Genomic DNA, 23,609 nt, shown 5'->3' on the forward strand with positions numbered 1-23,609 from the left:
ACACACACACCCATACACAGACATACACATACACACAGACACAGACACACACACACACACACATACACACACACAAACAAACACACACACAAACACATAAAGTTATGAAGTAGAGGCACAAAGGTAGAATAATCGTACAATGAGAGCAGAGAAGAAGCTGATGGCTCTCTGTGCATAAAAGACCGCTCTGATGTGATGTGATGAGAGCACTCTGCAGTTAATCTGCTTCCTGGGAAATAAACAATCACACACAAATCCATATTATCAGGTGCCTGTCTGAGATACTACAACTAGAGACAAAAGCAAAGGCTCACGCATAGCAAAATACTCCATTAAACAAGTGCAATAGACAGACAGACAGGCTTTTTATTTCAGTGAATCACCTTTTATGTGAGGGTTGCTTCGCCTGCCCCTTAGAACAAGTAATAATTCAGAGCATCCTCCAGTGTTTTTAATTTCACGGTTACCGCAGCAACGCCAAGGTCACCATCTCCACCATCACCGGGGTGAAAAATAAATGCACTGTAGGTCCCTTCTGGATAAAGTACACACACCACACCAACAGATAACAAGTCCCATTTGTTACTCCATCTTTCATACTCTATGAGTAAGTACGTACTCCAGCGCTACATATGAGGAGAGGAGAAGCGTGTATGAGAAATGCGAGGTGAGAAATGTGTGACACAGGAATGGTGGTCAGGAGTTACTAGAGAAGAGCAGAAGATGTCTGAGAGGCTCAAGAGCAGCAGTGATGTGCAGCTGGAACCTTTTAGGATAATGAGGCCGCTAATGAGACCAGGAGAAAGAATGAGCGACTGACAGGCATGAATCATCGTGGAGGGGGTTTCAGGGGTGGGGTGGGGTGGAGGGGTTGTGTAAACAGGGGAGGTGTATCAGCGGCACCCTGAAATGATTGGCTGCATCTCGCCGTGCTCAGCACATCGGCCTTTGGTTTTTACAACACACCCACACACACGCACACACACACACACACACACACACACACATCTAAAAGCCCTGAGTCTTTACACAGGATGGGACCTTGACAAAGCACCACAAACCCAGCATCTCTCTGCCCCTCACCCCTAACCCAAAGACTGATGGATCCCAGTGGTGGAAAAGAGAGAGAGAGAGAGAGAGAGGGAGAGAGAGGGAGAGAGGGAGAGAGAAAGAGAGACAGACAGAGAGAGAGGGAGAGAGAGAGAGAGAGAGTGAGAGTGAGAGAGAGAGAAAGCGAGAGTGTGTGGGGCATCACGGTGGCCTAATGAGAAGTGTGTGTCAGTGCTGTGCTCTGACAACCCAACAGAGAGCTGCTACACAAGGAAGCAGCAACACAGAGACAGAGACCAGCTTCATGTGTGTCTCGTAGCCTGTTACATTAGCAGCGCTACCACAGGCCCTTCCCCAGCACTGTGAGCGACTGGGATACTGCCTGATCTATGGGTGCTAGGCTGCTTGAGTCTAAGCCAGAGGTCCAATAAATGGCGGCGCTTTGAAACTAACTGATATCACTAGGCCTCCGAGGCCAGACGTCGGCAATGGTTTAAGGGCTTCCTGCATTCCAGGAGAGTTTGCAAACCGCCCAGTAAAAGCACAGGCCAACAAATGCTGTTTGAATTACGTGTCAGCCCATAACGAGAGCAACGTGCCGAGCAGGAGCAAGGTTGCTGCAGATGGACGATAAAGTGCTTTTTCACTTTCCCAAAATACCACAAGGTGATACGTGCCTACCACCATAAAGATACCACCAGACCGCACGCAGGTCATTCCCAGTCCTGTGAGCAGTACTGTCATACCTACTGCTGTGCTCACACCTTTGTCACAAAACCGTAGGCACAGTGCCGTGGCTGTCAGCTCCCATATGTCACCACAGTCAGAGTCCCATAGCTCTCTCCTACAACACTCCACTACAGTCAAGGCTCCTGCAGCCCTGAACTCTGCAGAAACTACAGTCACATTTCTGCAGCTCCAAACTCCGCCATAACTGAAGTCAGATTTCTGCATCTCTCCACTCTGTCACGCCACTGCAGTCAGACTCTTCCAGCTCGCAGCTCTGCTCTCTCGGTTTCACGATTACATTCAAATTCCTGCCGGCGCACTGCAGACACACTTCAGCCAATGCAGCCGCCACCGCCACCGCTTTCTGCTCCGTCACACACACACCCCTTGTTCTACTCTCAGCTCCATCACACACCCATCCTCCTGTCACACACTTCAGTCACTCCTCCACTCCACTGCTCCAGGCCTTGCATCCTCCCTCTCTCTCTCTCTCTCTCTCTCTCTCTCTCTCCCTCTCTCTCTCTCATTGTGGTCATGCGTCCATCTCCAGCTCTGTAGGCGGCCCCAGGCCGCGGGCTCGCTGCCTGTCAAATGTAATCTACATGAGCCATCTGATAATGACATTGAGCCTCTGAATGATTCATGGGATCCATAACAGGGCTGGCACCCTCTGGAAAAGTGATAGGGAGACAAGGCTGCATGTTCAAAGTCGATAAATGGGATAAATAATAGATACGGGTGTTTGTGCATGACCCTGATCAATGCCTGCCAGCCTGCCTATGGGGAGGCTGTGAGTGGAAATGGGATTAAGGTAAAGTACAATATCAAACTGAGACATTAAGAATGAATGTTTGACATCCTTTTTCTTGCTTTCTTTCTCTTCACCTCTCTCTATGTGTGGGTAAAAGAAGGCTGTTGTGAGTTGTTCACTATACAGCTAAATACATGTATGTGGCCATTAAGTTCAATGAGACAACAAGGATCTCTTCACCTAATGTCAAGATACTGCCCTCTACTGGATTACACAATGCACCACCATTAGTGTACTTCACCACGTGAGGGACGCTACCATCAGAAATGTATTTTTTCAGAATGATAGGCTTTTCAGAAGGACAGACCAACTGTTTACAAAAACTCTTCTTAACAGTTGCTATCATAACCACTTCCTAAAATGGCCTGTCTTATTTAATGAAAATCTTCAAGAAAACAAAAAGACGTTATAGACGTTAATAAGAATGCAAACAAAACACCATTATTTGTGCTCATGTGTCTCCAACCCGGAGCCTGAGCTCATCATCATCACTGATCACTCCCAGTATTCAGGCATCACATGAATATAATTAGCATCGCCGCAGAATAAATGCCACAACGTTGCCCTGACAACACAGCAGAGTGGCATCTTTACCTGCATCCCCCAGAGTGCAGGCGGGACGCAGGCGTGAATTCAACATGGCTGCCGCGCTGGGTAGATCAAAGGGCCACACACAGAGCCCACACTGTTCCCCTCACGGCAGCATAGTAGGAACACATGGCAGGAGGTACTCACTGTGTTGGCCAGCTCCAGGTAGTTCCCCCCGCTGCGGCCGCCGCTGTTCTGGGCCAGGAGCTTCTCAAGGGTGGGGTGATGGTCCAGCACACTCCCAGGCTGTTCCAGAAGTTTCTGCAAGATGGCCGCTTGCTGCTGCAGGTGCTGGGGCTGCTGCTGCTGCTGATGCTGCTGCAGGTCTGGGCTTTGGAGGTCGCGGGCCCCCGAGTCATACTCCCAGCTCTCTCTGGCCCCTGATAGAGCCCCTAATGGAGAGGAACCAGAAAAACCAAATGGTGAAGACCTTGGGGCAGTTCCACCTGCACAGGCACGGATCCGTCGACCACTATTACTCCACACATCGTAGGCAGTGGTGACTCCGGGGCAGACGTGGCTGGACTTGATTTGCGTGGCTGGATTTGTCTTGCAGTCAGCTGCCACCTGACGCCTTTGCATCCCGACCCTCATCTCATTCCACCAACTGCCCACACCAAACTCTAGTCCTTGGGTCCAGACTTCCAGTCCATTGTGGATATCTCATCTCAAAATAGGTCATTAACGAATCCATCAAATCTATGGTAACAACACCAAAAATCTTCCACCGGTAAGCCTAAAAGAACTTGTTGTAATCGTATATGTACAGTATATTACATATACATTTATATATAAATATTATTATATATAAATGATTGCTTTGAGGCAATGCGTGATTGAATAAAACACAACAGACTAAACATTACAATTCCACATTTGTCCCTCCTTATTACACATTTCCTCTATGAAACAAGCATAACCAACCGTTCCCTCTTTGCATTTCATGGTAGAGTAACACGTTCTGACCACAATCACAACATGACCGCCACAGATACTCTTAACGCTACTCGACGGACTACAAAAACAGCTTTCAGTCTTACAGTTAACTTTCCGTTAAAGTGTTCTGAAAAATCTAAAACAAGAAAGAGGAAGTAGAGAATGTTTCTGAAGGAGCTATTTTAGGAACAAAGTCACTGAAACACAAAAGACCCCACGTACAGTTAGGGTTTGTTCCAATTATGACTGATACGGTGTGTGTGTGTGTGTGTGTTGTCTATATATGTGTGTGTGTGTGTGCGTGTGTGTGTGTGTGTGGTTATAGCAAGGTACATACGTAAGCAACTCTGCTCGTCATATGCATTTTGCACATAACAGTTCTGCCCTTCTCTGGCCCCCAACGCCCTGCTTACCCAAGCTGTTCTCGCTGCTGGTGGGCCAGGAGGTGATGTGCTCGTGGCCCGTCTTGCGGGCGCCCGAATCTCCGGAGCGGACCGAGAGTTGGCCCTCCTCCTTGCGGATCTCGCTGAGCAGCTGTATGCGGCAGCGGGTGAAGTCCTCAAAGGAGATCTTGCCCTGCTCGTCGGCGTTCAGCTGGCACATGATCTCCGCCACCGAGTCCTCCATGTTCAGCTGCCGGCACACCATCAGAAGGTCGTTCCTTTTGGGAGAGAGAGGGGGGCAGCAGACGTAGGAGGGGGGGATAATGGACAGGAGGAGATGAAGGGGGAAGATAGAGTGAAGAGAAGGAAGGTGGTAAAGGAACAAGGAAGGTGAAAGGAGATGACAACGGAGAAATAGAGTTGTGAGGAAGAGAAGAAAAGGTCGGGTCAACAAATAGTTCAAATCAACCACTACCCATATGCTATAAACATGTTATTAGCAACAGTGAGAACACATCAAAATCATTTTGATGAAGGTTCTGTACAGATATCTCTTATATCAAACATGCCCATGGTGTTGTGATTAAATCAGAAACATCACCATCGGTAAAGAGGTCTTGACCTGCATTAAAAAGGGTGCCATTTTCCTTGCCTAAAGCAAGCAACTTTCCAGAGAGAGAAAAGCACATTAAGCCTCATTACAAGTTCATAAGCGTCATGTAATTAAAGACCACAAGGGTTACTGAGAAGCCAGCCTGTAGTGGGAAAAACTTCATAACTTTCTTCACACCAAAGGCATCTGTAGACAACAGCTCTAGAAATACTCTTTTATGAAGGCTGTGATCCATTTTGAGACTGTGCGCTCCCGTACTGTGACAGGCCTTTCCACAAACACACCTTTGATGTTTCCCTGGCCCCGGTGACATCTCCAGAGACACTGACAGGCAGATCAAAAGGCTACCTCGCTTTAGAACGTGATGAGAGTCAACGAAGACATCACGGAGGAGAGGGAGACCGTAGGCAATAACAGTTGCAGCCTCTCGCAGTTTGATAAAGACGTTCGTCAATCCAATTTTAAAACTACTTTAATATTATATTTTAGCCGTCTCAAATAAATACAGCAGATAAGACCGACTTCAATGTGTGTGTGTGTGTGTGTGAGTCTAATGGTGGTTGTGGCATGTGTCCACTGGCTAACTGTCTTAAAATAGCTCCACAAGCAATTACTCTACTAATGGATCACATCGGGTCACAGTATGCAAGAACTTCAGAGTGCCATGTTGCCGTTAGAGGGCTTCATTGGCGGTTGCAGTTAGCTCCGTCCTTTATCAACATTTCTTGCGAAGCACACAAGGTGGGACAAAGTAGGCAACACCACGTAACCTAATCACTCACTGGGCTGAATGATATCTAGGCTGTCTACTAGTCTCAACACTTACAGTTGTAATATAACAGTGATCCCCCACTTCGCTATCAATTCTGTAGCCACCCCTGTTCCCTGTTAAATATGTGAGCATAGCAGCTGTTGCTCAGTGTTAACTGAGGCGTCAAGCAGCCTAATTCATCCAGCATCCCGATTGATTTATATTTCTAACTTTATATGACAAAGTAAAAAAAAACTAAGGCAACGTGTTGACACAGCTAAGTGCATTTTTTCTTTCAGAACACCCGGACTGCAAAAATCTATCTGAGCATATCACGCATAGCTTTATGATGTCCAGAGTTCCGTTGTTTCATTTTACCTGCTAATGTACCCATCTCCGTCGCCGTCGCAAGTCTGGAACAACCGTTTCATCCGCTCTTCCTCACCGGTGCTGGATGTGTCACTGCTGCCACTGCTTACACTCACCTCCACCGCAGCCGCCGCCATGATCTACCCCGAAAAATGCTAACCCCTCTCGCTCAGCCTCTCTGATCTCCGCTTTTAACGAAGTGAATATTCGACCATTAAAAATATCATGATCTCTCTAACATCGGAACGTGGTCACTCAACACACATAAACGGCATGTTTCTCACCCTTGTGACTGCAAAGTGTGGTCAAACTTCTAAAGTAAACAGGAATGAAGACGAACGGCGGTACATATGCAACTTTGAAAACTGTTGATGGAAGGATGTCGAAGGGGGCTGGTCTCAACGCTGCACGGTTGAAGACTGCGTGGTAGCGTAGGCTACAGCGAGTTTCATTTTATTGTTCTACCGATATTCTGGACTTGACGCATATGGAACTTCATAAAGAACAACGACATATCCACAACTACTTTATTCGACGAATTTCGGATATGCAGTTTCAGATAGCCTACTTGGACTAGAGACTTTTCCTTCCTACGGATAGAGCAATGTAAACTGCATTTGTTCAGGACAATATTTGTACAGTTTGCCCATTCATCTTGTTTTAGCAAACTAACCAGATGGCTACAGCCCTTTCATGGTGCCAGGTTTATGGATGAGAGTGCCAAGAAATCAAGACAAAAACACGACACCAGTTCCTTTCACGCAGTAGTCTCTTGAGGTCATAAGGTTACACAACAGGACTCCCCACAATCATATCCAAGCCATTTACTCATGGCTAGGCTATTGTGTCCAAACTACCAGCTGAGAGTGTGGCCACCTTTGCAAGGTTATTTCGCCTCCAAGCTCCACATCAAGAGTGTAAATACACCCGATTCTGGTGTAGTTCATGTCCCTGGGCTTATAATGAGCTCCCATGAGGCCTTGCATCATTTGTTCCATTCATACCCCTGTAGCCTAGGTGATAAGCATTTGTCTGAGTTCACCCCTAAATGCATGAATTGTTTTTGTTGTCAATAATGCCTCCAGGCGATACAATTATTATAATGCAATTCTGGAAATATAGTACCAATATGGAAATTATGGAAAATTCACCAAAAGTGTGTTCAGAATGATAGCACGGCCTGAATATTTAACTCAGTTTTACTTTGACAAAAACAATTAAAATGCTACCCTTCAATATTTCATTTTAGATCAGATAACGAATCAATTTTTTTCATGACAGAAGAGGTGACTTTTCCCTCTCTAATAGGTCAGTGACTGACACACCAACAATTAATCCACAGCTGATGAACAGAATCTTATTGTAATATTCCAACTACCAATCTATGACAACATGTAGCTTTAACAATGCCTTATGTAGTTTTCATCTGTGGCCAAATATCTGACAACTTCAACCCTCAATATGGGCTTATGTGCTATTTTATAACTATATCATTTACTCACTGAGCTGTTCATTCTTACACAACAGCTTATCTCCTCTCACAAACTTTGTGCTGAGGGAAGCATAATACAAGCATGAAAATACTTCTTCTAAAGTTGACATAAATGTGCCATGTTCAAATGTCTTGTCAATAGATTCAACTTGCAATGTTGGCTATTGGAGGTCACCATTGTAACATAACTGAACAGTAAGACCCTGATGTCAAGTTCTTCAGACAATTGCTACTGTAGTATAAAAGAACATTCATTCCTGAGATTAGCTGTAACGTCCAAAAGTAATCCGCATCTGATCTAACATGTTCTGCTGAAATGTTGCATACCACTGCATGGGGGAAAGCTCAGCCAACAAAACATTTCTTGCCCTCTGGGATGGTGTCTGTGATAACTACTGCAGTGTAAGTAGTTTAAACTGTAAAGATCGGGGCCGTTATCAGTTTTTTTTAAACGTAGACCAGACCCCTCTTCAACGAAGGACATGACTCGAGTCAGTATCTGTGATGTAAGGGGGGGTTTAGTCTGTCAGGTTTGCAGTTAAATGTGTTCCTAAATTCACACTTCAAACATCATCCTTATTGTGAAGCCATTTTTATGAATCTCTCAGGTATTTGCATTACTTTGGGCCATTCTAGGATGTGATGGGCAGACTTCCTAGAGCAGCTTAAAGACCTTAACACCTAACCCTAGAGCATCTTAAAGACCCTAACACCTAACCCTAGAGCAGCTTAAAGACCCTGTAGCGAGGGGAGAGTGTGGTCACCCCAGCCAGACTTGAACCCGGGTCTACAGGGTACCACATGCCCTCTGACCGCAACGCCAAAGAGCCAGGCTCGATGGCATGGCAGTCAGAGCACATACTCATCTGTAGTGATGGCACATCTAACGCCTAACCCTAGAGCAGCTTAAAGACCCTAACACCTAACCCTAGGTGATAACAACCAAACAGGCCCAATTCAGCAGGTCTAGCCCCGTCATCACCACACCGGCACGACTGCAGGCTGCCACAACAAACACTGCAGTGCTTTAGCTGCTCCATATGGAAATGCAGTGCACTCAAAGGCTTTGAGATTCAGAGGTTGTAAAATCATTCCTTCTCATACCTTTTTTATTTATTTTTTTGTCCTTTACTATAATCAACCATCAATATGTTTATATTCATTAACCATAATTAACAAACCGAGCCGTTGTAAATAGTACCTTATCTCCACACACTGTGGTGCTGCAGCTCCACCCCAGCTCAAACACTGTGTAAGGTGTTCAAGGGCTATTTCTTCACGTTCTATTTTTGCCATATAACTAACTCAGGTGTGTGTGAAATGAGTGTTAACTGCTTGATTGGTGGCTATTTCTGGGGAAAGACAGTCATGGACGGAATGAATGAATCTCTCACACACACTCTCACACACACACACACACACACACACACACACACACACACACAAATTGGTGGGAGAACAAGGCATGTGAGGAGTATCATTCAAATCCCCTTGTCTTGTATGGTTTTCTGGAACATCCTGGTGCCTGGTCCTGATTCCCCAAACAACACTTTCACAGAGGTGTGTATCAAAAGATGTGTATTGGAATGGTGTTGAAACCAAAAACATTTACAAAGTTGTTGACTTATTATACAAAGAAAATACTCAATATAAATTTTCAACAAAAAAAGCTGACATGTCCCATCTTGTGTTTTGTGTCCTCTTATTGTTACTGTTGAATGGGATGAAAACCTTCAGTCTTTATTTGGTGGTCTTGCTAATATTAGTGTAGCCAGATCCAACGCAGGTCATTAACACCTTCTCCCCTCCTTTCCTCTCCTCATCCTCGACTGGAGCCTGGGTCTCAATCTTGAACATGATCTGGAAAAAATCTCTGATGTGCCTCAGGAACTCTATCCTGTGAAGGGAAGGGGAGAGAGAGCGAGATAAAGAGAGAGAAGACAGGAGATGTTACCAAAAACTAATGAGAAACATGTTGCGACCTGTTGTCTGCAGTTGGAACCACAAGGTTAAACAGATTTATGCATTGAATATTTTGGTGGAGACGAGACAGCGAGATATGGTGCTTTATTGGCCATTCAAACTTTTGAGGGTAAATTAAAAGTGAAGGGTCCTCGGAGTAAAACAACGGAGTATGAACATTTGATTATGGGACTGAATTGCTATAGGCAATTAATAGGTACTTTATTCAGCATTTCAGCAGTGTCTGACATAATAGAGGAATCGCTTGAATTTCAGCGAAAGGACATGATGTATTTCAAATGAAATGGATTCACCTGCAGGAACACAGAACAAGGAGTTCAGGGAAAAACAATTCATGAAAACACACAAGACTACCCATCCCAGAGTGTTTTGAATGAATAACTATTGCAGGAATGATTCACAGGCGACTTTTTTTCTTTAGTGTGCTGTCAAAACAAAAATATTGCATCAGACGGGGTGAGCTTAAAGTGAATGGGAACAGGACAAACATCCACTCCGATGGAATTCTAATACGGGGAAGGACAGCAAACTAACAGTGGCTGCCCACTGAGGTCAGGAATGACCGGTGACCGGAATGAACCTGTGACACACTGTGCTCAGGAGTAACCTTAGCTTCGCGATCACAGCAGGTCACTCTGAGCAGGCATTGTTGACACAACCGGGTATGTGTCAACAAATCGGCAGCGCCAGAAAACACAAAAACATTGATGGTTACCAAGGTAATGAGTTGTTGACAAGAATTTGTGAAGCTTCCCGGGATGATGGAACCAGGTAACATTTCTCTGAGAATGGAGACGGAACAGTATTGCGATGGCACTGCCAATCTTCAGTTATCATAGTACTGTACTTGGTAGGAACACAGCACCGGTACCATGATAACTGAAAATGGACAGTTCACAGTCCCAGATGGGAGTTCTAGCAGAGAACACCCGACCACAGTCAACCTCAGTGTGGAACATGGTAGTTTACCGTAACTCATCCACCAAAAGTGCCAAAGTTTGATGCAAGAACCCTAGATCAAAGGTCAGATGGGAACACAAGATTGTTTTTGCCATGTAAGGAGCTGTTTACCAGCCCAGCTATGCATTTGCTCTGTGATGAGACCTTTGGATGGTGAGTGGGCGCAGGCGGGGGAGGTGGCGACTCACGTGTAGGGGGAGAGGGGGCCCAGCATTATTTTGGACACGTCCTGTTGGCCCAGCATCATGTAGAGGAGTGCCAGACTCTGATTGTTTGAATCCACACAGCCGCCCTGGACATCACAAACGAGGAAAAGAAAATTGTTCACAGGACAAACAAAAACATACAAAAGCAGTACCAAGAACCTGCACCTCACACTACGGTACACAGAACACCAAACGCTTTCCGTAAAAGGTGCAGAGTGTAGGATCTAGTGGCATCTAGTGGTGAGGTTACAGATTGCAACCAACTGAATACCACCTCCTCACCCTATCCCTTTCCAAGTATGTAGGACAACGTACAGTGTACGTCAGATGCCAGTAACTACCTCCAAAATTATGTAATTGTCTACAACTGCATTGAATAGCCATAAAGTTACTTTAGATAGATATAATATTTTGTTGTGTCGTCTGTAAAACTTTAGATCATATCTATGTTCGTTGTTAGCCGACATGAGCTCCAAAGCTTTTTTGTTTAATGTTACACTTTTATTGGCAATCATTTTCAGCAGCAGTGCGCTGATCTTGGTAACATTACTTGGTCTTCTTACCCATTACAATCCTTTTAGCAATCTGATATTTTCTGCCATGTTCTAACTACAGCTATCAAACAACAAATTTTATTTAGATTGGTTTGCTAAATTACCTGTCCTAGCAGAAAACAGGCAACTTTGGTATCACTCAGAAAACATTTGTCCCTCATCAGCGATTTCCATCTGGGATAGCCACACCAACGTTTATCCTAGTTTTCTGCAGTCACCTGTCCTGATTTAGTTTTGCTTCATTTAACAGCAAGGATTCAGGCTCCCTTGCTTTTTCTTGTGCTAAATGATAAGTATGATCCTCCTTTCTTCTTCTTCCTCCTCCTCCAACCGGCGCCACCAAATTCAAGCTGCCACTTCAACGTAAACACGCAAAAGGTCCTCTCTAGACACCGTGTCGTCCATTCTAGGCTGCTGTAGAAACAAATGGCGGTCCAACATGGCGAGCTCCACGAAAGACTACCCGCTTCCTATGTAAATACGAAGGGATCAAACGAGAGGCACCCTGATTCCAAGTTCCAGGTGATTATACATTAATAAAAACATAACTATGAATACTATATTCCATGTCTGCTAATCCGATCCCCCTAAATCCTACACAATGCACCTTTAATACTTTTTTATATCAAATATCCAAGTGAGATCCTATTTTTCCTCCAATATGGAATCTCAGTGTCCTGTGGAATGGCAGACATCTCACCCTACGTCATGCCTGTTGTGGTGGCATGCTGAAGAATGGTGCCAGGGACAGAGAGGGTAGTCTAGATAGGAGCCCAGTCATGCGACCCCATCCCTGGTTAGGGTTGACATCTGGCCATCCATGAATATGATTCAATCACGTAATCATATCAGAGTACTGAACATGCTTTCTTTTTACAAAACAGCAAGCTATCATCTAATGGACTTTCTAACTACAACTACGGACAGAGCGACCATATCCATACGTGTTTTGACATACTGATGAAAGAATTTGACTTCAAACAACATCCTGCTATCGCAACAAAGTCATCTTGCAAAGAAGCATAACAAACATAGCACAACTGAATTCAACCAAAAACGTAGAACTAGTCAGAGCACTTCTGATGCCATGTTTTAGGTTTTAAACGACATTTTTGCCAGATTCGCATACAGCAAAAACACAGTACACAGTACACCAGGCCTGTGAATCCGATACTTACCAGCTCATTGGGCCCATCTACACCAAAGGACTTGTGTGCCTCAAGACATTCACCACAGCGTCAACACCCCACACCCCTCCACTAAAAAAGAAAACATGCAGATGATGCACAGGTGTACTTCTCAACTGCCACAGCTAACTTTGGCAAAAGTCCCCAAAATCCACAGCTTGAGGTGGTGTAACACGAGTCCCCCCGCCTGCTCTCCCATTTCAGCTGCCTGCTCTGTGGCTATATAAGCCCTACATTGGATCCTGTGACTCTGCATTTACACGTCTGAGTGACGTCGGCATGGAGGAGGTTTAAAAAAAAAAAAGAATAAAGAAAAAAGGAGGAGTCGACCAGAAGAAAAAAAAAAAAGCCTTTCACGTGAGTCTCATCATATCTGGCATCTCGCGGTGTAACTGAAATGGTGAAATTCAATTAGGTGGCTCACATTGAAAGCCATTGTGGCGCTCGCACAAGTCTTCGCCTCAGGGCAAAGCCATGGGATCGTGAAATTAGTTCAACAGAAAATCAAGGTAATTAGCCGAACAGCAACAAGCTCTACTGATCTGCCATTAAGAGTTCAACCCAAGTGAAGGTGTGATGAACCACTGGAGACTTCTGTTATGCGAGACGCATGTCATCGTTCGAAGTCACCACAGAAATGCAGTCCAACCTCTTCACGAAACTGCGCCAATAAACACCAAAGAATTCAACAACATTAATTTGGCTACAACGCTAAAGGGAATATAGGCTCTCTTATCAGCTTACAGGTACCACTTATCATCAAAACATTTCCAATTCCACAAGAGAGATTGTGATTAGGCTTTTCAATGTTTCTTTCTTCCACATGAAGACACTGACCGACACTGCATACACAGACTGTCATGGCACCTGAAAACACTGGCTGACAGTATGCGTGAAGAGCAAAACAAGACTCGTTCAAGACTGACACGACCTCACTTACTTCACGAGCTTAAGGTACAGCAAATCCAGAAAGACTCTAGAACAAGACAATTCCACACCAAGTTGAAGACAAATGCGAAATTTCACAAACTCTTGCAATTAAGCCACGCTCTACACTTCAGTCCTCCTCCTCCTCAACTATGTTATGTAAACTAGGACATAAAGCTTCACGCGGAGCATAACTCACATCTGGTCCAGCTGGTTATCCCACCACCTCTATCAAATCTGCCTTCAGCAGCTCCTGTTTACTACACATCATGATCACAAGTACTGATTAACCAGTGAACAAACACACACACACACACACACACACACACACACACACACACACACACACACACACACACAGGTGGTGGTCACAGGCTTGTCCCTTCTGGTGTCCTCTTCAAACATTAACTTTTCTTCCAAAAGCACTCTCCTGACTCTCCACTCCCACCCCCCCACTCCTCCTGCCCTCAGCCTGCTCCTCTCTGACCAATGAGGTGAACCCTTCTGCTAGGAGTCCAGGCCGCGCTGCTCCACAATATTGTGCATTCAGAGAGGAATCATCAGATTCTCCTGACTAACGCGACTCACATGCTCCTGACAGACACGGATGACCAAAGCAATCAGCAGCATAGCACAGCCTGCGGAGTGGGAGTTCATAAACAGTTTCATAAACAGCATATGTGCGTGTGTGCGTGTGTGTGTGACAGTGTGTGTGTGAGAGAGTGCGTGTGTGTGTGTGCGCCTGAGTGCGTACTCTGTTGGTATCCAGATGCTAAACTTGTACTGTTAATACAATATTGCTAAAACTATGTTTAGTGTGAATACATTCGATTGCCCAAAGTCTGTTAAAAGCTCTGTGTCGGCAAACAATGGAAGCAGATAATCATAGAATTATTGAATCCTATGCTCTTCAATTAACACACACACCACAGCGCAGCACAACACACACACAAACACACACACACAACAACACAAACATGCCCTTCACATCACAATTTAAGTCACGAGTTCCACTCAGCCCACTGTGCTTTCAAAACATGTTTTGTACATGATCGGTACAGTGACCCACAGCTGCCCAATGGGTCAAAAACGCTCCATAATTCCCATGTCAGCAGGCTCTGTGTGCGGCGCATACACAGAAACCTCAAAGCTCTTGACCTCTCGTCAGGGTCGTCAGGGTTGTCAGCTCATCGGCACAGTCCGTGTGTCTCACAGGGTTGTGACTCAATCACAGCAAGTCACAGAGCTGGCCCTGTTCATGCACATTCCCCACCTAATGATGAGTACAGGACTTAACACACACTCCGTCTGTCTGTCTGCCTGCCTGCCAGCCTGCCTGCCTGTCTGTCTGCCTGTCAATCTCTCTGTCTGTCTGTCTGTCTGTTCTTCTCTGCCTCTCTGTACTTTTCTCTGGAACATGCCATGCCATAAATGGGGATGAACTTTAGGGGCATAATGGTGTGTGTATTTGTACCGAACCGTTCGGTACAGGACGTTTAGCTCGGTATACGACTTCCTCGGTTTGGTGACCCAAACAATTACTGTCGGACTAGTCTACTTATGTCTCACGTTACTATCCACACACATGAAACAGAAATTCTTTTTTTTGCAGTTTTGGCAGTGTACCAGTTGCTGTCGATCAGCTGTAGCATGCTAGTCGGTTTAGCCTGGTTAGCCAGATTAGTGAAGCTCAATGGACAACGATTTGTGTCCGAATGTATGCCGACATAGTTCAACGAAGTCCGATATGCCTGTGGATGCACCTAAAAATATGTATTTACGACGCCGTCGTTCGAAAGTGTTGATTAGTGTAATGAAACAAACTGGAAACAGACTGGAAAACCGATCCTTCTCCTCACAGCATTTAGGCAGCCTCTAACTGCAGATTCAGATTGTGCCAAAGTAATAACTAAAGCTAGAGTATTTATCGCTGTGGATAGGCGACCAGACTTATACAGAAAATACAGAATTAAAGCATCTAGTCAAAGTGCTTGAGCCCTGCTGCAATCGAGCATTACTGACATTTGTGTTATTTATTTTTCTGTTTTGACAATATGCCAGTATTTGTGTCATTTGTTTTTATTTATTTTTCTGTTTTGACAATATGCCAGTATTTGAGTGCCTTCTCGGTTATACTTAGTACTATGGCTTATGAGCCAAAAATATTTGGAAAAAAAAAAAAGTTACCTTAAAACCAAGGTACATAGAGAACCATGAATATTATGTATGGTTAAACCCCTAATTAACGGAGTTTAGTGCCTGAAAGATGAATTGTCTCTTGTTATGTGTCTGTTTATGACCCTTTGTGAGCAAAAGCCTCCCAAGTAAAACATGGAAATGAAACATGGAAATTTGAGTGCTGTAGTGCCCTGCACACATCTGTTGAATGGGTTCCTGGGAGGCGTTGTGCAAATAAGCGGCCTCATGCAAATAGCACAGGTTGTTACTTGCTAACGATGCAAAAGAATCGCACTATGCAAAAACTAGTCAACACTAATTAAAACATCAGCCAAACCTAAAAACTTTCTTACACCCAACCTGTTCTGTGCAGTGCCACATCATTCTGGCCTTCTCAAAAACAACAGTACAGTACGGTCAACTTACGTCATGGACACATTACTTCTCTGTATTGATTTTTGGCTCATCACATACCATAAACTCAATGACACCTACATACAACATGGTTGACTTGCGTCAAGCAGGCTAAGCTGTATGCACAGAGCAGCATATGAACATATGAAATACGAAGTTTACTTCCTCAAAAAAAAAAATATATATATATATATATATATATCTCACTCTAATGATCTAACAGACGTTCATTGGACTAATCCACAGGTAATTACTGTCTGAAACAGAATACCTTATACGCTATATTATATGTCTTTCTACTCTATATTATATATCTTTTCTTATAATAAGAAGTAAAGCCATGCCCTCTGGGGTACCCACTCGATAGACTTCTTCAAGGAGCTGCTTGGCACAGGCCTTTCCCAGGTCCTCCGGCAGCATGGGGGTTTGACCTTGTGGCGGCGACACCATCTCCGCTGCCAGGAAAGTCCCATTCAGAGTCTCAGCAATCAGAGTAAGGCCAAAGCCTGGAGATCTGAGGAACAGAAGCACAGACCACGTGTTGTGAATCCGAGGGTTGGAATATTTGTTTAAAACATTTGTTTATTTTGTGTTATAATGATGATATGTGTGTTATCAGCAATACAATCAGCAATCTCAATAAATGCCTGTCCAGAGGTAAGGTGCTTTTTGAGGCAAAGCAAATGATCAATTTGACATTTAAAATCAAAGCTCTGTTGGTGTTCACTCTGACTCTGACTCCCTCTGCTGGTTAGTGCTATAAATGACATGCAGTCAAGGTGTGGAGGAACATACTTTCCCGAGTTTGCCCCCTTCATATGGTCGGTGTAAATGTAGATATCTGGAATGAACTTGTTCAAGATGCTTCTCGCAGAGTCTACAATCCTGTTGGCCATCTGTGGAGAGACTCTGACAGAGTATCTGTGAGGCGTTAGAGTCAAGGACAGAGAGTCTGAGGGGAGAGTGGTGGGAGAAACATCACTGGTGGATTTCCACAGCTGAACTCCATGCGAATCTATGTGATAAGAGTTATACACACAGAGTTATAGTGACTGAGGTGCTGTACTGCTTGTCAGTTGAAGTTGTAGAAAGGGTAAGGTATGGAACTAATTTCCCTGAGGTCATTTTAAAATGTGAGATTCTGTCAAAGAGTTGCAGGTAAAGTTAAAGTCAGTTTGGAAGGATACGCTGTTCCCCGGATTCTCTTGATTTTGCCCGGGTCCGATATTTGAACAGGTCGGATGGTGCGACGGACCGGACAGGTGAAAAGCACTTCTCCTCCTCCACCTGGGGCCATACCCCTCTTAGTCACCTAAACATTAACAACAACGGCAAAGCATTAAATAGCGATCAAAATAAACTTCTCATCTAGACACAATTCCTGCCCAGAAGAATAAGCCAGTGCTTTACAACAGAAAGAAGCTAGAATGATGAACAACACAATTCCAATCCATCTTTACAGTGTAGAAAGCACAAAAATGATTAAAACTCGAATTCTTGAAACTGCAGCTGTTACCTTTATTTCCACGCCGACTCCATCAATCCCAAACTTCTTCATAAGTGGAACAGCAGTGGCTTTGAGGAGATCAACCTAAAGGCAGAGAGGGTTGAAGGTTTTCCACATGACTTGTAAACCATACGAGACACATAAAGGTTTGAATGGCACTGAGAGAGAACGCTTGTCTGAGAGAACAGCCACACTTTGAGATTCACCCCAGATGCGTCGCTTCTGTGGTCGCTTGGTAATTCAGAATTCAACAGTGTTACACATCAACGCTGTAATGTATTCAACTGTTTATGAGATTCTGTCAGGAATTAATACTTGACTTGACGCCTTCAGAGATCTTTTAATGAATCCGTGTTTGTTGTGCAGTTTTAACTCTCTTGACAAAGCCTATCCGGTTTGCAATCTGCCAGTTTATGTCTAACAACAAAGCAACAAAGCAATCAGGCAATAGCAACCAAAGAGCAAATCGACTGACACAAGGCAGGGCTCTACAGTGCGAGTATTTCACTCGCATTTGCGCCTAAAAATAGGTATGTGCGAACTTGAAAAATAATTTACGAGCATAGTGCGCGAGTGACGGGTATTGTTGTCAATACACGGAACAACGGTGCGAAGAAGTGAAGCATACCATAGATTTCATATGGAAACAAGTGACGGGGTCGCGACTGCACAATGTGAACATAGCATGATGACACGTTTAACTTCATGCAAATGAGAGCGACTATTCGCAACCAATGGGCCAGAGCCATATAAAAAGAGGGTTACGACGATCTCGCCGACATGTGATCATTTAGTATAAGTAGCTCGCAAAAAAACCCTGCTGGCAACCTGTTTGAATGGTCTTCCACGGGACAGACAGCAGCACCACCTCGATTTACTGATATTTTCGGTATATTAACACATAATATCAATTGGTTACTGGTGTGTTGTATCCTGTTTATGTCTGATACTTTATTAACATTTATGTATTACATTAACTTATAACACTAGGCAGCAATATTGTGAAGCAGAGCTAGAAATGGCTTTGCTAGCTCCCATACTGTAGCTCACACCAGCAACTGCTCAATTTAAGACAAGAAAGGGGTTTGGTAACTTAGCTAGTAACTGTCAATGATAACTAGTTATTAGAATATATTAGCCAACGTTAAGTTAACTTCAAAGGGGCAGTCGAGTGTATAGGTTGTGTCAGCTTGGATAGTTAGCTAGTCATTTTCGATTTAAGCCTCCCGTTAGCCTTGGCAAACTTTTAGCTAGCTAACTATGAGGTAGCATATCCTAGCTAAGTTATACTAGCTATCGATAGCTAGCTAGTAAACTCATTGCAGAATGGACGACAGGCCACGCATGACATTAATCAAGAAAAAATAAATGAATATGTGATTGGTTTAAATATCCTTGTCTATTTGGGCAATTGTTATTATCATTGACACCACTTTCAACTGTCAAAACTATCCGTCTAGCTAAATCTGTTGGTTATCAAATTGCACAGCAATTCATATGGAGGATATGTGGTTGATTTAACTCTAAGGCCAGGTAGGCATAGTAGTTGTAATGTGCTATCACATCATTTGAAAATCTAGACTTGATATTCTCTTATATTTGAATGATAATTCTGTTAATTAAGTATTGCCTTAAAATGATTATTTACATTGAATTAATTGGAATTCAGCTGTAGGCATATACTAAGAGATCTGTATCTTAGAGACTAATTGCATCCACAATTTAAGTACTGCAAGCTTGACTATTATGCAGTTGTAGACACAACACAGGGGGTCCCTGGGCCTGAGAAGGGAAGGAAAGGAGTTTAATGTGGCTATAATATGGACTTTTAAATGTGACTAAAACTAGACTAAAATGTAATGAGTTTTCATTGACGAAAACTAGACTAAAACTAAGAAGGATAAAAATGACTAAATGTGACTAAAACTAATATGCATTTTCGTTTTAAGACTAAATCTAAAATAGCTGCCAAAATTAACACTGAGATAGGGACCCCTTAATCTGCAATTCATTGCTGCTAGCTCTAATCAGATGTACTAACTAGGCTAATAAGAGAAGACTAACTTTGTATGCCAACAAACACCAATAACTAGAACTAATTTGACAGACTATAAACCAACAGACTTCTGGTTATGATACACATGCTCTCTAGCTAGCTACAGTGAAAGTGTTGCTTACGTTAGATACTAGACGTACAGTCTAACTCTAACTGCATTTAGAATCTAACAAGCTATATCTTACAATAAACTTTAGGTAAAGCTGGCTATATAAAATACTACTAATAACAATTGATAAGAGGTCCACTAAAGTGTTGAAATATGAACAAATGCAGTAATTTGATCAATTTACCAGCTAACTTGCTTCGGAAACACTGAATATGAATGGGGTTGAACGTTGGAAAATACAATGTTTTGAACTGTAGGTCGCAAATGACATGCTTTACTTCCACATAAAAAAAACCCGCTGTGCTCCTAAATTTCTTTGTGTGCTCCTACATTTTTTCATTTAGGAGCACATGTACTCCTTGGGGAAAACCTTAGCGTAGAGCCCTGCAAGGCAGGTCTTATATCGATCCCTCTGGGCACTATCAACAAAACTGACACACTGCTCTCCTTGTGAAGCGTGGAGGGAGGGAGGGAGGGACTCACAGACGGGTCATTCTGGTCATTGGTGACACCCTTCAGCACAGCCTTCAGCGAGTTCTTCATGAAGGGGGCGAGCATGAGCAGCGCTTCCAGGTAATAGCCCACCGACCGCTGCGTGTTGCACTCATGCTCCACGGAGCCCCCGTACAGCAGCCCTGGCTGATAGAACAGGACCGTACCTGCAGAGTGGACACCACGGCTGGGGGTTATGATATGATCGACAGACCGAGAGGCATTTTCTAAACTAGCTGATGGACATCTATGGAAATAAACAGGTAGGCCAAACTAAAAAAAAATCAAATGTCTCAAGGTAAAGATAGCAAAAATGGTATTTCAGACAGAACCTCAATCATTAAAAATGTAGTTTTACAAAAAAATGTGTTGACTGGCACCGAAATTAAGTTGGGGTGCTAAATATAAGGTGTAATGCCAGAACTTACCTGTTTGGTTAATTTCGATTTGGGATCCGTTGGTTATCTTGTCCAAAAGTCTGATAAAACTTGCTTCAAAATCTGTGAGGTAAATATTGATCAAAGAATATTTATTTATAAATGATACAATTTATTTAAGAATAATCAGTAGATTTTTTTGCGGAAACCTGCAGTAAGTTATCGATGAGTTATACCTAAATCTCCTAAAGTCCCTCCAGATCATTATGTGCTAGCAGAGTCCATCCCAATGCCCCAGTTTAAGAGGTAGTGCACACCTAAATGTGATTTTTGAGCTGTAAACTAAACGATATGACTCTACTATGACACACATCAATGCTGGTGTAAATATTCATCAAAATCAGCATCTGATGGGTTTACAATGCCTCAACAGGCCACATGCTGTTAAAAATCATCCTGAACCGTGCAAGGCCAATGCTGACATAGAGTTGACCATTTTGGGAGGAAGTGAAAACACCTCCTGAATTTCCCTGCCTGGGAGTTCAAGTGTCATTTTCATTTGCTTATCGAGACTTGCCATTCACAGGATTTTACGCCCCTCCTCCTCCTCCACCTCCTCTTCCCCGACTGAGACCGGCTGTTCACGTTGACCAACAAGTCAGCCGAAGTCACCCTAAGTCCAAATCGTACAGACCCGATATTCAAAATGATGCCATGGGTGGAGTTAGGCTCAGAGCTAGAGGGTGAATTTACACTTACCTCCAGCTGCATCATTTAAAAAATTTGAAGAGCAGGGTAAGAGAGTTTACTAGACTGAGGGTCTATGGATGCCCTGACAAAAAGAAGTCCTAAACGTTTGACTCTACATCAGTATCAGCCTTGCAAGGTTCAGGATGATTTTAATGGTACAGTGTGTAGATTTTAGTGGCATCTAATGGTGAGGCGTGTGCGCGAAACTACAGTGGCTGTCAAATGCCATGAAAAAAAACGCAAAAAGCCCCATCTCGAGCCAGAGTTTTGGTTTGTCCGTTCTGGGCTACTGTAGAAACATAGCGGTGCAACATGGCAGATTCCGTGGTAGAGGACACCCTATGTAGATAGGAAGGGCTCGTTCTAAGCTAACGAAGCTAAAGTAATTATACACTAATGAAAACAGAATAAATACTATACTCCAGTTCTACTAATAGATGGCACTAAAAACTACACAGTGCACCTTTAAACAGTAGATGACATGTTGAGCCATTTTCGACCCATAAATTGCATAATTTTTATGAATGGAATTTGTGTTAATATTAACAACAGTGTTGAGGTGTTTCATCACAGTTCAGTCATGTCATTTAGTTTATAGCTTTTTTTTTTTTTTTTTACATTCAGAAAGAGCTCGACCAGCTCTGAGCATAACTTCACCCACTGCATCATTTTGAAACACTTTAAAAAGGTGGGCAAGGGGCTGAGACGGACGGAGGGCCAGAGTTTACTCCATTCGAATGTACGCATATCACAACGTAGGTAAGTCCCAAACGGTTCTCTCTACGTCAGCATCGGCCTTGAAAGGTTCAGGATGATTTGAAACAGTAGATGTTGGGTTGAGCCATTTTCAACACATAAAGTGGCAATTTAAAAAACATGCGAATTTTGTCAATATTAACACCAGCATTTATGTCTTTCATCACAGTACAGTCACATTCTGTTTTCAGCAACCACAAAAAAAGAAAGGAAAAAAAACATTTAAGGGTGCAGTACCTCTGTAAGTAGTGGCGCATGTAAATATTTGCAAGAAAACTTTAGAAATGCTCATCGTTTAGAGAGTGAAAACTGTAAAACCCGATACATGACAACGACATTCACGTTATGGTGAGGGTACATTGCACAGGCGTCAAGACGTCCACTATCCAGTACTATATTGTTTGACTTAGCCAGGTACATGCCTTGATCAACAGATAGCTTCCCCACCAACAGAACATCAGATGTGAACGCAAAACATAACATTCGCATAACAGCGAATACTTCTATTTACGTGCTAGACTTATTCAGTAAGGTTCTCAAAAGATAATATAGCTTGAGGACTGAAAAGCGTTGGTGCAGGTGACATCTGAAAGTGTGTTGACTTGCTCCCGATATTACAGCGACGTCACAAACTACTTCTAGCACCGTGCTAGCGAGCTAGCTGTGTTTCGTTTCACTTACCTCGCAACCCTGGATTGTCATCTCTGGATCTTATATTTCGTATTTTCACCCGCTTCCCACTTAAAGTTGCTAAAATCAATCTTTGTCTAAAAAAATTACAACCCTCGTAAGTCAGCCCCTGGCTTGCCATGTTGTTGTTTCTGCAGGAAAATCCACGTGTTTCACGGAGGCTCTGAAGCTGAGAGTGAACGATCACACAGTACGGCTAGTGGTGAGGCTCAAAACAGGCAAACGTAATATTGGACCACAAACATGAATCAATACTACTAGTAACCACTGAGTGACGCCAAAACCTCAATCTATATTCAACAATCCTCTTTTTTTGGCTGAAAAATAAGAGATTGTGCCCTCAGGAAAAACAGTGATACCCATGGATAAATGGCTAAACTGAGGGAAAGATAAAAACAGATTAGAAAGAGCAAACACTCACTATTGCAGCTAAAACAATATCTCTTAGGTGGGAGGGGTGATACATTTAGTTTGTATGACATATTTTTAAATGTAAAATCAATGTAACAATACTTTATATGTTATATCAAATTACAGACTAGATTCTTCAATGTGTGATCAAATGTTGCTATGTTACATTGAAGATATGGCTGTCAAAAAGAAGCAAAAACACATATTTATCAAGTACACCATAACCACTTAAGGAAATAGGATCCTCACAAAGAGGGAGGCAATTATTTCCACGTAGTAATCTGACTATGGTATCTGTTTAAAAACCTGTAACTGAGCAGGTTAATCCAA

At 43.4% G+C, this 23,609-nt stretch overlaps 2 protein-coding genes across 3 annotated transcripts in view; both read right to left on the minus strand.

Annotated features, from left to right (window-relative positions):
• Window positions 1-6,803, minus strand: part of mcc (MCC regulator of WNT signaling pathway) — a 97,329-nt gene extending 90,526 nt beyond the window's left edge. The window contains exons 1-3 of one of the 2 annotated variants that reach the window (XM_031577902.2): window positions 6,240-6,803; window positions 4,528-4,775; window positions 3,326-3,570 (exon numbers count right to left, since the gene is read on the minus strand). In XM_031577902.2, the coding sequence (XP_031433762.1) occupies window positions 3,326-3,570; window positions 4,528-4,775; window positions 6,240-6,367 (621 nt within the window). In that variant the 5' untranslated portion in view covers window positions 6,368-6,803. The remainder of the gene's footprint in view (window positions 1-3,325; window positions 3,571-4,527; window positions 4,776-6,239) is intronic. The other variant, XM_031577901.2, reaches the window with a different exon arrangement.
• Window positions 6,804-9,283: 2,480 nt separating this feature from the next.
• Window positions 9,284-23,099, minus strand: rcl1 (RNA terminal phosphate cyclase-like 1). The gene is made up of 9 exons (XM_012830209.3): window positions 22,860-23,099; window positions 20,724-20,795; window positions 20,287-20,462; window positions 17,648-17,722; window positions 17,319-17,443; window positions 16,927-17,052; window positions 16,492-16,645; window positions 10,854-10,957; window positions 9,284-9,619 (listed from the first exon to the last, which is right to left on the minus strand). Exons 1-9 carry the CDS (start codon window positions 22,987-22,989, stop codon window positions 9,463-9,465), a joined length of 1,119 nt encoding a protein of 372 aa, XP_012685663.1. The 5' UTR covers window positions 22,990-23,099; the 3' UTR covers window positions 9,284-9,462.
• Window positions 23,100-23,609: the final 510 nt, after the last annotated feature.

The sequence above is a fragment of the Clupea harengus genome, chromosome 12 (assembly GCF_900700415.2).
Source record: "Clupea harengus chromosome 12, Ch_v2.0.2, whole genome shotgun sequence".
NCBI lineage: Eukaryota > Metazoa > Chordata > Actinopteri > Clupeiformes > Clupeidae > Clupea > Clupea harengus.

Coding starts and splice junctions, on each gene's coding strand:
- rcl1 (XM_012830209.3), bottom strand. CDS start 22,989: ATGGCAAGCCAGGGGCTGACTTACGAGGGTTGTAATTTTTTTAGACAA. Junction 20,463..20,723: donor AATCGAAATTAACCAAACAG/GTAAGTTCTGGC, acceptor TCCACTCTGCAG/GTACGGTCCTGTTCTATCAG. Junction 16,646..16,926: donor AAGGGGGCAAACTCGGGAAA/GTATGTTCCTCC, acceptor TCTGTTCCTCAG/ATCTCCAGGCTTTGGCCTTA.